This window comes from Ranitomeya variabilis, chromosome 5 (genome assembly GCF_051348905.1).
Source record: "Ranitomeya variabilis isolate aRanVar5 chromosome 5, aRanVar5.hap1, whole genome shotgun sequence".
NCBI lineage: Eukaryota > Metazoa > Chordata > Amphibia > Anura > Dendrobatidae > Ranitomeya > Ranitomeya variabilis.
In genome coordinates this window covers 582229524-582243134 of record NC_135236.1, presented here as the reverse complement: position 1 = coordinate 582243134, position 13611 = coordinate 582229524, and the positions used below count along the sequence as shown (strand labels likewise).

The 13611-nt window shown below is 45.1% G+C and overlaps 1 protein-coding gene across 1 annotated transcript in view; it reads right to left on the bottom strand.

Annotated features, from left to right (window-relative positions):
* LCP2 (lymphocyte cytosolic protein 2) overlaps positions 1-13611 on the bottom strand; it is a 1300494-nt gene that overhangs the window by 1084981 nt on the left and 201902 nt on the right. Inside the window, exon 4 of the mRNA XM_077265986.1 lies at positions 3672-3737. Within this exon, the coding sequence (XP_077122101.1) occupies positions 3672-3737 (66 nt within the window). The remainder of the gene's footprint in view (positions 1-3671; positions 3738-13611) is intronic.

Here is a 13611-nt window from a genome sequence, read left to right as displayed (position 1 = left end):
CCGTGCATGTTTTTACCATTGTCAATTTTTGGATATCTGTATTGCATGCTGTTCCCTTACCTGTTGTGCTATTTGTCCTTATTATTTATAAATAAAGTATTTGCCTTTTTATACATACATGGACTGTATTTGGTCGTTTTTTGGTGGCTCTTTTAGCCACATTTTCTCTGTTGTGTCTTGATCAGCGACTAGTCCATATTTAGTTAGTCCTTTTATTTAGCTGGCTATTCATTATTATGATTGACTATTATAAGTCTTTTTTATTCACGTATTTGCCATGCTGAGTCTCTTTGCAAGTATTTTTTTCAACCGTGTGCACATAGCCTAATTCTAATGCTAACCTTAGTTCTAACCCTACCCCTAACCCTACCCCTACCCCTAACCCTAACCCTACCCCTAACCCTACCCCTACCCCTAGTTCTAACCCTAGTGGAAAAAAAAATATTTTCTTTATTTTATTATTGTCCATACCTATGGGGGTGATAAAGGGGGGGTTCATTTACTATTTTTTTTATTTTGATCACTGTGATAGGTTTTATCACAGTGATCAAAATGTAGCTGGAATGAATCTGCCGGCCGGCAGATTCAGCGGGCGCACCATTTTGGAAGATGGCGGCACCCGTGGAGAAGATGGATGGACACCGGGAGGCTCGGTAAGTATGGGGGGGGATCGGAGCACGGGGGGGGTGATCGGAGCACGGGAGGTGGGATCGGAGCACGGGGGAGCAGACAGGAGGACGGGGGAGTGGACAGGACGACGGAGGGGAGCGGAGCACAGGATGGAGGACTGGGGAGGAGATCGGTGGCGGTGGGGGGGACAGATCAGGGTTTCCAGCCATGGCCGATAATATTACAGCATCGGCCATGGCTGGATTGTAATATTTCACCAGTTTTCATAGTGAAATATTACAAATCGCTCTATTGGCTGTTTCACGTTTAGCAGCCAATCGGAGCGATCGTAGCCACGGGGGGGGGGTGAAGCCACCCCCCCTGGGCTGAAGTGCCACTCCCCCTGTCCCGGCAGATCAGGTGAAATTGGAGTTAACCCTTTCACCTGATCTGCAGGGACGCTGTTGTGAATTCCGTTCTCGGACTCCCTCCTGTGGTCATGAATGGTACTGTGGTGAGTTCTGTTCTTGGACTCCCTCTGGTGGCTTTGAGTGGAACTGCTGGTCCTTGAGGTTGGCTTTCTCAGCTGCCCTCGTTTATTGCTATGTTGGCTTCCCTATTTAACTCCACTCAGATCTTTACTTCTTGCAAGCTGTCAATGTCTCAGTATTTGGTTCAGATCTCTCTTGGACTTCTCTGATGACCTGTCTACTCCAGCAGAAGCTAAGTCCCTGATAGTTCATTTGTTGTTACTGCTTTCTGAATATATTTCTTAGTACTGCTAATTCTAGTCCAGCTTGCTATCATGATATTTCCTTGCTAGCTGGAAGCTCTGGGGGTGCAGAGTTGCACCTCCACACCGTGAGTCGGTGTGGAGGTCTTTTTGCATATCTGCATGGCTTTTGTAGTCTTTTTGTGCTGACCGCATAGTTCCCTTTTCTATCCTCTGACTATTTAGTGAAGGCTGGCCTCCTTTGCTAAAACCTGTTTCATTCCTGTGTTTGTGACTTTCCTCTTAACTCACAGTCAATATATGTGGGGGCTGCCTTTTCCTTTGGAGAATTTCTCTGAGGCAAGGTAAGGCTTCTACTTCTCTCTCTTAGGGGTAGTTAGCTCTTAGGCTGTGAAGAGGCGTCTAGGGAGAGTTAGGTACGCTCCACGGCTATTTCTAGTGTGTGTGATAGGAGTAGGGTTTGCGGTCAGCAGAGCTCCCACTTCCCCAGAGCTTGTCCCTATTTCTGGTTTAATCATCAGGTCATTTCGGCTGCTCCTAACCACCAGGTCCATAACAGGACGCGATCATTCCATGATGCCACATAGGCGTCACAGGTCGGATTGGCACTGACTTTCATGACGCCTACGTGGCGTCATGGGTCGGGAAGGGATTAATAAAATGTGATTACAAGAGATTTCCAAATACTTGGATGCTTGTATTCTTTACAATTTATACTATTGTCCTAACTTTTTTTGAATCTGAGATGTAGTTATATGCTTCGTCTTCTGTGGTTGCCACAAACATAGCTCATGCCATCTCTGCAACTTAAAGGGTTTGTCCAGTCCAATTCTCAGTGGGATTGCAGATTTGTGAATCTCCCCAGTGCACGCACTGTGTGCTGTGGGGCTTCGCTGGTGTCTGAGTCAGGACTGGAGGATATGTATCAGTTATACATAATCCCAGCCAGTACCTGTCTAGTGGGCATAGCCTCACTCCATACACTTGTATTGAGCAAGGCCGTGCTCCATCTGCAAATGCGGCAGTTCAGTGGGCATGGCCAACTAGAGGGTGCAGCCTTGCTCTATACAAGTATATGAAAGTGAGGCTGTACTCAATGGCTGGGAGTATGCGTAACACATTTACACTTCTCTGGGCCCAGGTCAGAAAACTGGCAAATCTCCAGAGCACAAAGTGCATTCACTGAGGGGATTCATAAGTGTGCCGGCACAAAGAGTGATCAGTAAACGGCTGGAAGAAAATAAAAGTGCAATAGGGTCTTATCTGGGTATAAGGAGATAAATTCTATTCAAATTTACTCACCAGATCCAGCCCTTACACAGGCTCATAGAAATGTAAGCTGCTGCAGATCCACCGGTCTCCTCGTGACCAACCAAATTCTAAAAAATGGGATATCAGGGTAGATTCTTCTCTGCGCTGCTTGAAAAATTAGAAGTCCAGATGGGTAATCCAACATAAAGGTGGCTTTATTCAAAGCGTTTCGAAGCACCAGGGCTCCTTCATCAGGATACTACACAGAATGTACATTCTGTGTGGTATCTTGATGAAGGCTCACTGGTGCTCTGACACGCATTAAATAAAGACACCTTTTCATTGGTTTACCCATCTGGACTTCTAACTTTTCAAGCAACGCAGAGAAGAATCTACCCTGATATCCCATTTTTTTTTACTTTGGTTGGTTACAATGAGTGGTGGCAGACTTATCGATTTGGACCAGACAACCCATTTAACTGTACTCAAACACTTAAAAACTTCAATGTAAAATTATGCTGTGAAATAACAGAATGTAAGTGGTAATTCATGTAATTTACCTGTAGTTTGGTATGGAAAATATGCTGAGAAAAAGCCAGTGTTTGTCAATGCAGCTTTAAACATGACTATATTTATTCTAACTGGATTTTATTATAAAAAAATATGAATTTCAAAATATGGCATATTTTAGTATATCATCAGCATTGAAAGTTTGTCATTTAATGTAATATTGCCATTTTTTATTTCAAAGACCATTTTGCAAAATCAGAAGTGCAGACACAGTGGAGGTTGCAAATTTCTTACAAATTGATAATCAATTGTCATTTTGTCAAACATGGCATGCAGTTTTTGATGACACAAAACAGTCACTGCTCCAAATTGAAGTTGGAATAGAAAAGGAACTATAATTACAGGGTATAATAATTGTATAGAAATTATATATTCAATGATATTCTTATGAAAAATGTTATAATTGTTAAGAATTAGCAAATTGTATTTTACAGAAGCTGGGTTTTTTCTTAACTTTCAGAAAAATAACTAGACTTTTGCAAGAACCCAAAAAGAAGTAAAATCATACCGCAATGGGAAAAATCCTTTTTTGTCTTCTTTTTTATTGATTTCTTGTTGAATTCTTATTAGCATTCTAAAAGAAAGGTAGGTAATTATTAGGCATGTGCACATTTACATTAATGTCTTCATCTATATACGTAAGAGGCATCGTGATTACTCGCTAATTCCGCCCCCTGCACACCACACGTAATCCTGCCCCCCACCCCATTATCACACACAATCCTGCCCCCACCACAATACCACACATAATCCCGCCCCCACCACATTACCACAGATAATCCCGCCCCCCCACCACATTATCACACATAATCCTGCCCCCCACATTACCACACACAATCCGCACCACATCACCACACACGATCCTGCCCCCTACAAATCCCGCCCACACATAATCCCGCCCCCACCACACAATCCCGCCCCCACCACATCACCACACATAATCCTGCCACCCCACCATATTACTACACATAATCCCGCCCCCCCCACCATATTACTACACATAATCCCGCCCCCCCACCACATTACCACACATAATCCCGCCCCCCACCACATTACCACACAATCCCACCCCCACCACATTACCTCACATAATCCCGCCCCCCACCACATTACCACACATAATCTCGCCCCCACCACATTACTAGATAATCCCGCCCCCCCACACTACCACACATAATCCCGCCCCCACCACATTACCACAGATAATCCCGCACCCCCACACTACCACACATAAACCTGCCCCCCACCACATTACCACACATATTCCCGCCCCCCCACATTACCACACATAATCCCACCACCCACCACATTAATACACATAATCCCGCCCCCCACCACATTACCACAGATAATCCCGCCCCACCACATCACCACACATAATCCCGCCCCCCACCACATTACCACACATAATCCCACCCCCACCCCATTACCACCCATAATCCCGCCCCATCACCACACATAATCCTGCCCCCCACCACATTACCACACATAATCCTGCCCCCCACCACATTACCACACATAATCCTGCCCCCACCCCATTACCACACATAATCCCGCCCCCACCCCATTACCACACAATCCCGCCCCCCCACCCCATTACTACACATAATCCCGCCCCCCACCCCATTACCACACATAATCCCGCCCCCCACCCCATTACCACACAATCCCGCCCCCCCACCTCATTACCACACAATCCCGCCCCCCACCCCATTACCACACACAATCCCGCCCCCCACCCCATTACCACACACAATCCCGCCCCCCACCCCATTACCACACATAATCCCGCCCCCCACCCCATTACCACACATAATCCCACCCCCAACACATCACCACACTATTGTTATTAACTTCATTTTAAGTTAATTTACCACCTGTGTAAGTGCTATTGAATGTTGTCATTATTTACTTTTGTTTAATCACCAGCAGCGTTAATTAGATAGCAATGAGTGTGCCGAGCGTTAGCTGGCTGGAAACATCTAGTTGGTTTTTAAAGAGGATATTAAAAAATGTTATACGTTTCAAACTTTAAATGGGTTTAAAGCAGTGTTTTAATATGTGTATGCTGTGTATTTATTGACCCAAGAAGTTGACACGAAACGTGCATTGCGATTTGTTCATCACCCCCGCAGGTTGATCCAACTTCTTATTGGCATATATTTCCTTGTCGTTTTGAGAAGTTTTTGCACTTTTTGCCTACTGTTTTGGGACATCATTTCCATGTATTTATTTATTCCATTACTGGTTCTTATAGGATGATTTCTCAATATTTCTCCTACATTTAGGCATGTGAGAACAGTTAGCATTATAGAGATTTATATTTATTTATGTCAATATATTTGTATGTCTCTTTTACCTCAGATTTTTTAGATTTTTCAATTTGCATGACCTGCATAGTTTGCCCTTGGGGTAGTGAGGTCCCTTGTTCCACACTCCTGTTTTTATCCACTGGATGAGTTTTTTGATTGTACTAATAAAGATTATTATTGTGATTTGGGTGTTTTTGCTAACATTCTTTATCAGATCTTTATATTTGCTGAGAGTATCCCCTTTAGTTGTAAGCCATTTTGTTCAGTATTTAAAAGGAAACTGTCACATGAAAAAAATGCTATTAACCTAAAAATATGGGGTTAACCCTAGAACGCATACCCATAGAAATCTACACATTCACGCACCTGGGGCCTTTTAGGCCTGTGTGTAAATAACACGGAATAACTCAAATAAAAATACTTTTCAAAATGTATTTTACAATTGCAAGGTAAGGATGCATTCCAACTAGCGCTGGGGTCCGCCAGGAGGGGATCCGTAATAGATCTGACCTCCTGGTGACCCCAGCTAAGGCTGGCGGAATCCCGCCATTCCGGCAGCCTTAGCTGGAGTTACCAGGAGGTCAGATCCATTATGGATCCCCTTCTGGCGAACCCCAGCGCTACTGGGAAAACAGCCTAAGATGTGTATATTTCAAAACATAATTATGTGCATAAAACAACAAAAAAGTAAGCAAACGGGCACGCCAAATATAGGCATTCTATATGCAATTTTTGTATGAAAACATTTTTTGGTTGTAGCAAACTTGGTGCAGGAATTTTTATTTGTAACTTTACATATTCCCCTGACAATTCTCGCATGTTCTTTTTTTCGGCTGAATGTTCCTTGCATACATTTTGTCCACAAGTAGAACAGAAACGCTCCGATTTTCTTTCCTTCTTTGCTGGACAAATATAGCAGCGCTTTCTTTTTTTTTCTCTTTGCTCTGGATGTTCCAGAAAGCGTATTCCACATCGGATCAATGCCTCCGTAATTTGCCTGCACATGTGAACAAAAGTATCACATGTAAACCTAGTACAGGCCTAAAAGGCCCCAGGTGCGTGAATATGGGGTAGTCCCCAAAAAAGGTTGTTATACCAAAATGTCTAACATAAAAATATATGAATAACTGGAAATTACTAACAACTATATACCTGAGGATTACCTAGATTTTCAAAATTCTAACTAAAGTAGATTTACAGAAAATAGAAAACAAGTAACCTGGCAGGCCTGCGAGGCCCGAGGTATGCGTTCTAGGGTTAATCTGCAGGTTAATAGCTTTCTGAAACTGCTCAATGCACGTGCAGTACCCCAGAGTCCTGGTCGTTGCAGTACTGATGCTCCGCCACTAAGTGGAGTGATGGTACGTCCGATGGCACTTAAGGAGTTCACCTGACCAGGTATCGCAGTCACACATTACACTTCACACTCTGGCCACCAGGGGGAGCAAAGGGTTCTATGTATTAGGCCACTCCTCACAATCTGGTAAAACTGGGGGCTGGATAGGGAGTTAGTCAGAAGCTGACTGGGTTGGATCCAGGCAACATCCTGTGGCAGAGGGTGTTGCAGGGAAAGATTCAGGGGGGTCTCTGTCAGGGGTGGGATCCTGACAGTGGCCTAGCGAAAAGAACAGAACGTTACGGAGCCGTGCCTGCACCCGTTGCCGTGGCATCCTAAGAAAGGAAACGAAGCGAGGTTTATTGTGGAGCAGTGAGAAACGAGATCGCAGCAAAAAGGAGTAGGAGCCAGTAGGAGTCGTGCCGTAAGATCGTGGCAACATCCTACTGAGGCGCGTAGCCGGTGGCCGGAACGCCGAGGAAGTATTGGGCTCCAAGCATTACTTCAAACAGCGGCAGAACAGTTAATTACAGGTTGGCTGTCTCACCTAAATCACCTAAGCAGACATAGGGGGCAATTGTGGGAGAGGGGCGATGCTAGGGTCCCGGAAGAACTCCAGGCCTACCCGTCATACGGGTGCGTCCTATCCATATCAACTGGGGGACGGAGAAGAACATCAGAATAGATACGAGTTGTGAGAAAGAACATCAGAAACAGACACAACAGTTGTGAGGACTATCCCGTGGTGCTCAGCAGGGAGATACTACAACACACAGGCGCTAGAAGGTAGGCACCGATTTCCACCTGCAAAGGAAACTCTGGATGTGCCTTCGAACCGGACGGTCTCAGCCAGCCCTGTTAGCAGTACTCTGGATTGCGGATCCCGAAGCCTTCAGTAAAGAGGTAAAGAGACTGCAACCCTGTGTCCTCGTTATTCATCGTGACCTGCACCATGCACCCTCATCACACCTTTCCTTGGACGCCCCTTAGCAGGGTCATGGACCGGGTCTAGCCACCGTGACAACCCCAGGAACCAGACTGAGAGGTCCGGTACTGAGTACCCCACGGCCCTGCGTCTGGGGGCACTCCACATGGACTTAGAGCCTGGATGCCAGGAGGAAATTAACTTTATTTCTCCCAGCAGCCTTCGGGTTTCATCTATGGGAGTGGTGCTGGCACAGTTTCAGTCATCACTTTGTGCTTAGAGAATGGCGGCTGTAACCACACCCCTGAAACTGACTTAAAGCTCCATCAGCTTTAGGGCCGGCTATCAGTCAGTGACGGGGTCAAGGTAAGCTACTTCTCTATGCACAGTCATGACTGAAACCCAAACGCAGCTGCGAGGAATAAAGTTAATTTCCTTCTAGCAGCGGGGCACCAAATGTGATCATTGTGTAAGTTCTGGATGCTATTAACCTGCAGATTGACTCTATATTTGCAAGTTTTTCATGTGATAGCTTCCATTTTAATGCCTGCTTCCCCAAAGTGAAATATTTAACAGGCAGGAGTTTCTTTAAAGGAAACTGTGAGCAGGATTGTAACCTACAGACAGTGTCAGATCGGCATTGTTGAACTTATTAAAATGATACCTTGGTTGATTAAATCCGTCTTGTGGTTGTTGTTTAGTCTTTTTTTCAGCTGTGTGTTAATGATATTCTCGTGCTCTGGGGTGGCCTGTGGGGGGGTCTTCATGCTGTCATTATGTGTTCATGTGTATGGCTTCTGAAGGGTCACTGATCCCTCAGTGACGGGCCCCCTAGTTTACATAATGAATATTATTTACAGCACTGACAAAAATTAAGAAACCACATCTAAACCCTGACATGGGCAGCCCAATCTCCAGACCTTAACCCCACTGAAAACCTCTGGAATGTAATCAAGAGGATGATGGATAGTCACAAGCCATCAAAAAAAGAAGAACTGCTTAAATTTTTGCGCCAGAAGCAGTGTGAAAGACTGGTGGAAAGCATGCCAAGACGCATGAAAGCTGTGATTAAAAATCATGGTTATTCCACAAAATATTGATTTCTGAACTCTTCCTGAGTTAAAACATTAATATTGTTGTTTCTAAGTGATTATGAACTTGTTTTCTTTGCATTTTTTGAGCACTGTTTTTTTTAAATTTTGACCATTTTTCTTTGTCAGAAAAAAAACGCTAAATTTGTTGCATATAAATTCGGATACATGTTGTCAGAAGTTTATAGAACAAATGAACAATTTACATTTTACTAAAAAAAATATAGCTATAAAGAGAAAAATCAGATGAAGTGAACATTTTGCAGTGGTCTCTTAGTTTTTGACAGAGCTGTATATCTTGGGAAAAAAAAAACTTCTGCAGGCGGGCACCAGCGGTGGCACCTGCACTGCAGCATGATCGCATATGTAATGAATTATATACATATTTGTTTGCTTTAATCATAAAGGTCCTAAAAATAAATCTATTTGAAAATGGCACCGGCCGTGCCTGTGCAGTAGCTCCTACTGCGCAGGCGCTGATGGCGCCATCTTGCTAGAAAAAAAAATCCTCCTCCAAGATGGCACAATGGGCGATAGCTGCTACTGCGGAGACGCCAGCAGTGCCATCTTGAAGGAGGAAATTTTATTTTCTCTAGCAAGATGGTGCCAACGGCACCTGCGCAGTAACAGCTATTGGATCACCGATAGCTGCTACTGCGCTGTGCAGCAGGTGCCATTTTCAAATGGATTTCTTTTTACGAACTTCAGGATTACAGCAAACAAATGTGTATATAATTCATTACATATGCGATCATGCTGCAACACAGGGGCCACTGCCGACGCCTGCCTGCAGGTTTGTTTTCCAAGATATATATAATATTCATTATTAAACAGAAGAATTCCAATATGCATCATTGGTGGTGCATATACATCACTAAATCATTAATAATATATATCCAAATACATGCACCACCCATGCATGGACAATAAGGATAGCTGACAACGCATAATAGACTAAAGGCCCCGTCTCACATAGCGATTTACCAACGATCACGACCAGCGATACGACCTGGCCGTGATCGTTGGTAAGTCGCTGTGTGGTCGCTGGGGAGCTGTCACACAGACAGCTCTCTCCAGCGACCAACGATCAGGGGAACGACTTCGGCATCGTTGAAACTGTCTTCAACGATGCCGAAGTCCCCCTGCAGCACCTGGGTAACCAGGGTAAACATCGGGTTACTAAGCGCAGGGCCGCGCTTAGTAACCCGATGTTTACCCTGGTTACCAAAAAAAAAAAAACGTACATACTCGCCTTTCGGTGTCCCTCAGGTCCCTGGCCGTCTGCTTCCTGCTCTGACTGAGCCGCCGTACAGTGAGAGCAGAGCGCAGCGGTGACGTCACTGCTGCGCTCTGCTCTCACTGTACGGCCGGATCTCAGTCAGAGCAGGAAGCAGACGGCCAGGGACCTGACGGACATCAGATGGTGAGTATGTACGGTTTGTTTTTTTTACGTTTACGTTGGTAACCAGGGTAAACATCGGGTTACTAAGCGCGGCCCTGCGCTTAGTAACCCGCTGTTTACCCTGGTTACCAGTGAAGACATCGCTGGATCGGTGTCACACACACCGATTCCGCGATGTCAGCGGGACCTCAACGACCAAAAAAAGGTCCAGGCCATTCCGACACGACCAGCGATCTCACAGCAGGGGCCTGATCGCTGGTACGTGTCACACATAGCGAGATCGCTACTGAGGTCACTGTTGCGTCACAAAACTAGTGACTCAGCAGCGATCTCGCTAGCGATCTCGCTATGTGAGACGGGGCCTTAAGAACAAGGAGAATGCAGTCAAAGAATCCAATAAAATCACTTTTATTAGTAATCAATATAAAATATACACGAAAAGAACCAGACAAACAATGTGTAAGGAGGCTAGCAGATGACACCAAGATGCCAAAGGCAACATGAAGAAAATAGTCACCCAAGGTTTGGTAGCCCCAACGGTAGTCCAGATACAGCCCATAGGTATACAAAAGCATACAACATGTCAGAAAATCAATGCACAACAGGTAAGGAGCAGCCACAACATCTATATCCTTATATCTCCCATAGCATTAGTATGGCTACAGACATGAAAAGGGCGGTATAATATGCATATCACCTGATGTAGAGGACCTGGACCAACGTAGGGGACACCGGACCACCCCAACATGTGTTTCGGTAAGTGTACCTTCCTCAGGGGAGCATGGCGGTATGTGGGCACAACAAAGCTATTTATAGCGGACCCTTTCTTGAAAAAAGCGCTCAGCCATGCAGCGCAGCTTCTGTCCGCCCAGAACATCCGATTAGCCGACAGCCTGAAGCACATGGGGCCCCACGTGATCCGGGAGTACGTGATCAGTAGCCGGAACTGGTCGGAGCGAAGCGGCGCATGCGCAGATGCGCGTTGAATGTACGGCGGCCATATTTGAAAGGGGCAGAGAAGAGGGCAGGAATGCCAGCATACGCATAGGCTAGTAATACGTGTTAAATAACAACATGTATGTATAAAACAGCCTATACCAAAAGGGGGGGGACACAAAATGCGACTGTCCCAGGTGGGATGCACGGGTACAATTTAAATGCACATGGCCACAGGTGCTTAAAAATGGATTATAAGCACAATACCACCGCGTACCAATATAGAACAACATATAACAATACGGGGATGTAAATATGAATTATCCCAGATGGAATATATAATAATTATTAACAGATACACATGACCAGGATATTTAAAGTGACCATTCAACATATAACGGGAAATCCCATAGACAACCTAGTGGTCCACAGTAGTAGTATAATTATGGTCAGAAAAAATAGATAAACATGTGCAAGTCAAATACACAATGTATGGGACATGGTACAAACACCCAGTATTGGATTCATATAGAGTAGATACATATATCAAATAAAAGAATATAAGCATTCCCACACGATTTTTAATCCACTTGTGGCTCCACATTTCTTCCTTCATGGTCTTGCCAGTTATGTACAGGCTGCCAACATTCAATATACCAGTGTGTAAGAATACGGATCCTGAATAACAAAAAATAAAAAAATAATAGAAATTAAAATCAAATAAAAACACCATGATGCGGAAAGGCAAACATGAACAGCAGTGTGACTACAGAAAAGGGGCATAACTTATGTTCTCGTTTAAGCCCAATGGATGCACTGTATTCAGCGACCAAATCCATCGCATCTCTAATTGGCTGAGACGTTTAAACAGATTCCCACCGCGAATATTGACATTCAACATGTCGATGCCACGGACTCTAAGCAACGAGCTGTCGCTATGATGTAAGGCTAGGAAATGCCTTGGAATGGTTTTTAATAGGGATGTGTCATTCTGGGTAGCAGCTACCTCAATCCCCAAAACATGCTCCCTAATCCTAACTTTTAATTGTCTAGTGGTCATCCCGACGTAAATCAATCCGCACGGGCAGGTGGCATAGTAGACTACATATCTGGAGGTGCACGTAATGCGCCTCCTGATAGTGTACTCCTTAGACCCACTAGAATTCAAAAATTTGCCACATCTGTCCATATTAGGACATGCGACACAACGGCCACATGGGGCCGAGCCTGCCGGGACTGGTATGTCATCCAAGAATGTTCTAAGTCCCTGTCCGGTATAAAGACTCTTGATTAGGAGGTCCCTTAGATTCTTTGCCCATCTGAACGTAAGGAGGGGTCTCTTGGGGAGGAATTTGCCAATGATGGAGTCGGTTTGAAGGATAGGCCAGGCTTTAGTAAGTGCGGATCTCACTCTATCAGCCTGGAGATTGAATGTTGTAATAAAACGAAGCTGATCACCACCATTGGTTCTACCCTCACCCTGGGGTTTATATAACAGATGATTCCGAGTGGAATATTTAGCCCTGTGATAAGCTTTTTTGATATTACATCTGCTATATCCCCGTTCAATAAACCGTGTTGTTAACTCCATAGCACGTTTCTCAAAATCAGACTCTGTTGAGCAAATCCTCCATAAACGGAGGAACTGCCCAACAGGTATAGAAGATACCATGTGCCACGGGTGGCAGGATGAGGCATGTAACACCATATTGGTGGATGTAACCTTACCGTAGATGTCAGTATGTATATTCCCGGTCTCATCCTTACCGACCATTACATCAAGGAAACTGATCTTGGACCTATCCCAAACACATGTGAGTTTGATATTAAGATCATTGCTGTTGAGAAACCCGATGAACTGCCCCAGGTCGACGGCCTCACCCTGCCAGACAAAAAGGATGTCATCGATATACCGCATCCAAAAAGGGATATGGTCCATCGATGACAGCCTGTCCGACAGGAAGAGTTCCCTCTCCCACAGCCCCAGGAACAGATTGGCATAAGCCGGTGCAAAGGCCGCACCCATGGCTGTCCCCTGGAGCTGTAGGTAGAAGGACCCCTTAAACACAAAGAAATTGTGTGAGAGGGTGAACTTCAGTAGTTCCAGCAGGAGTCCCCTAAGTCCAATAGACAATGTTGATGTTTCTAAGAAGAATTTCACTGCAGCAATGCCATCCTTGTGTCTAATATTTGTATAGAGGGACTCCACATCTGCTGAAACTAGTAGAGATTCACCCTCAAAGTGGAGGCCATCGACCCGGCGGGGCAGCTCACCGATATCCCTGAGATAAGATGGGAGAGCCGTCACGAGGGGCTGGAGGTGGAAATCTATCCACGAGTTCACATGCTCAAGGTAGTTTCCCCTCCCTGAAACTATAGGTCGACCGGGTGGTGACTTCAGGTCCTTGTGGATTTTTGGGAGGAGGTAGAAAGTGGCTATAGTGGG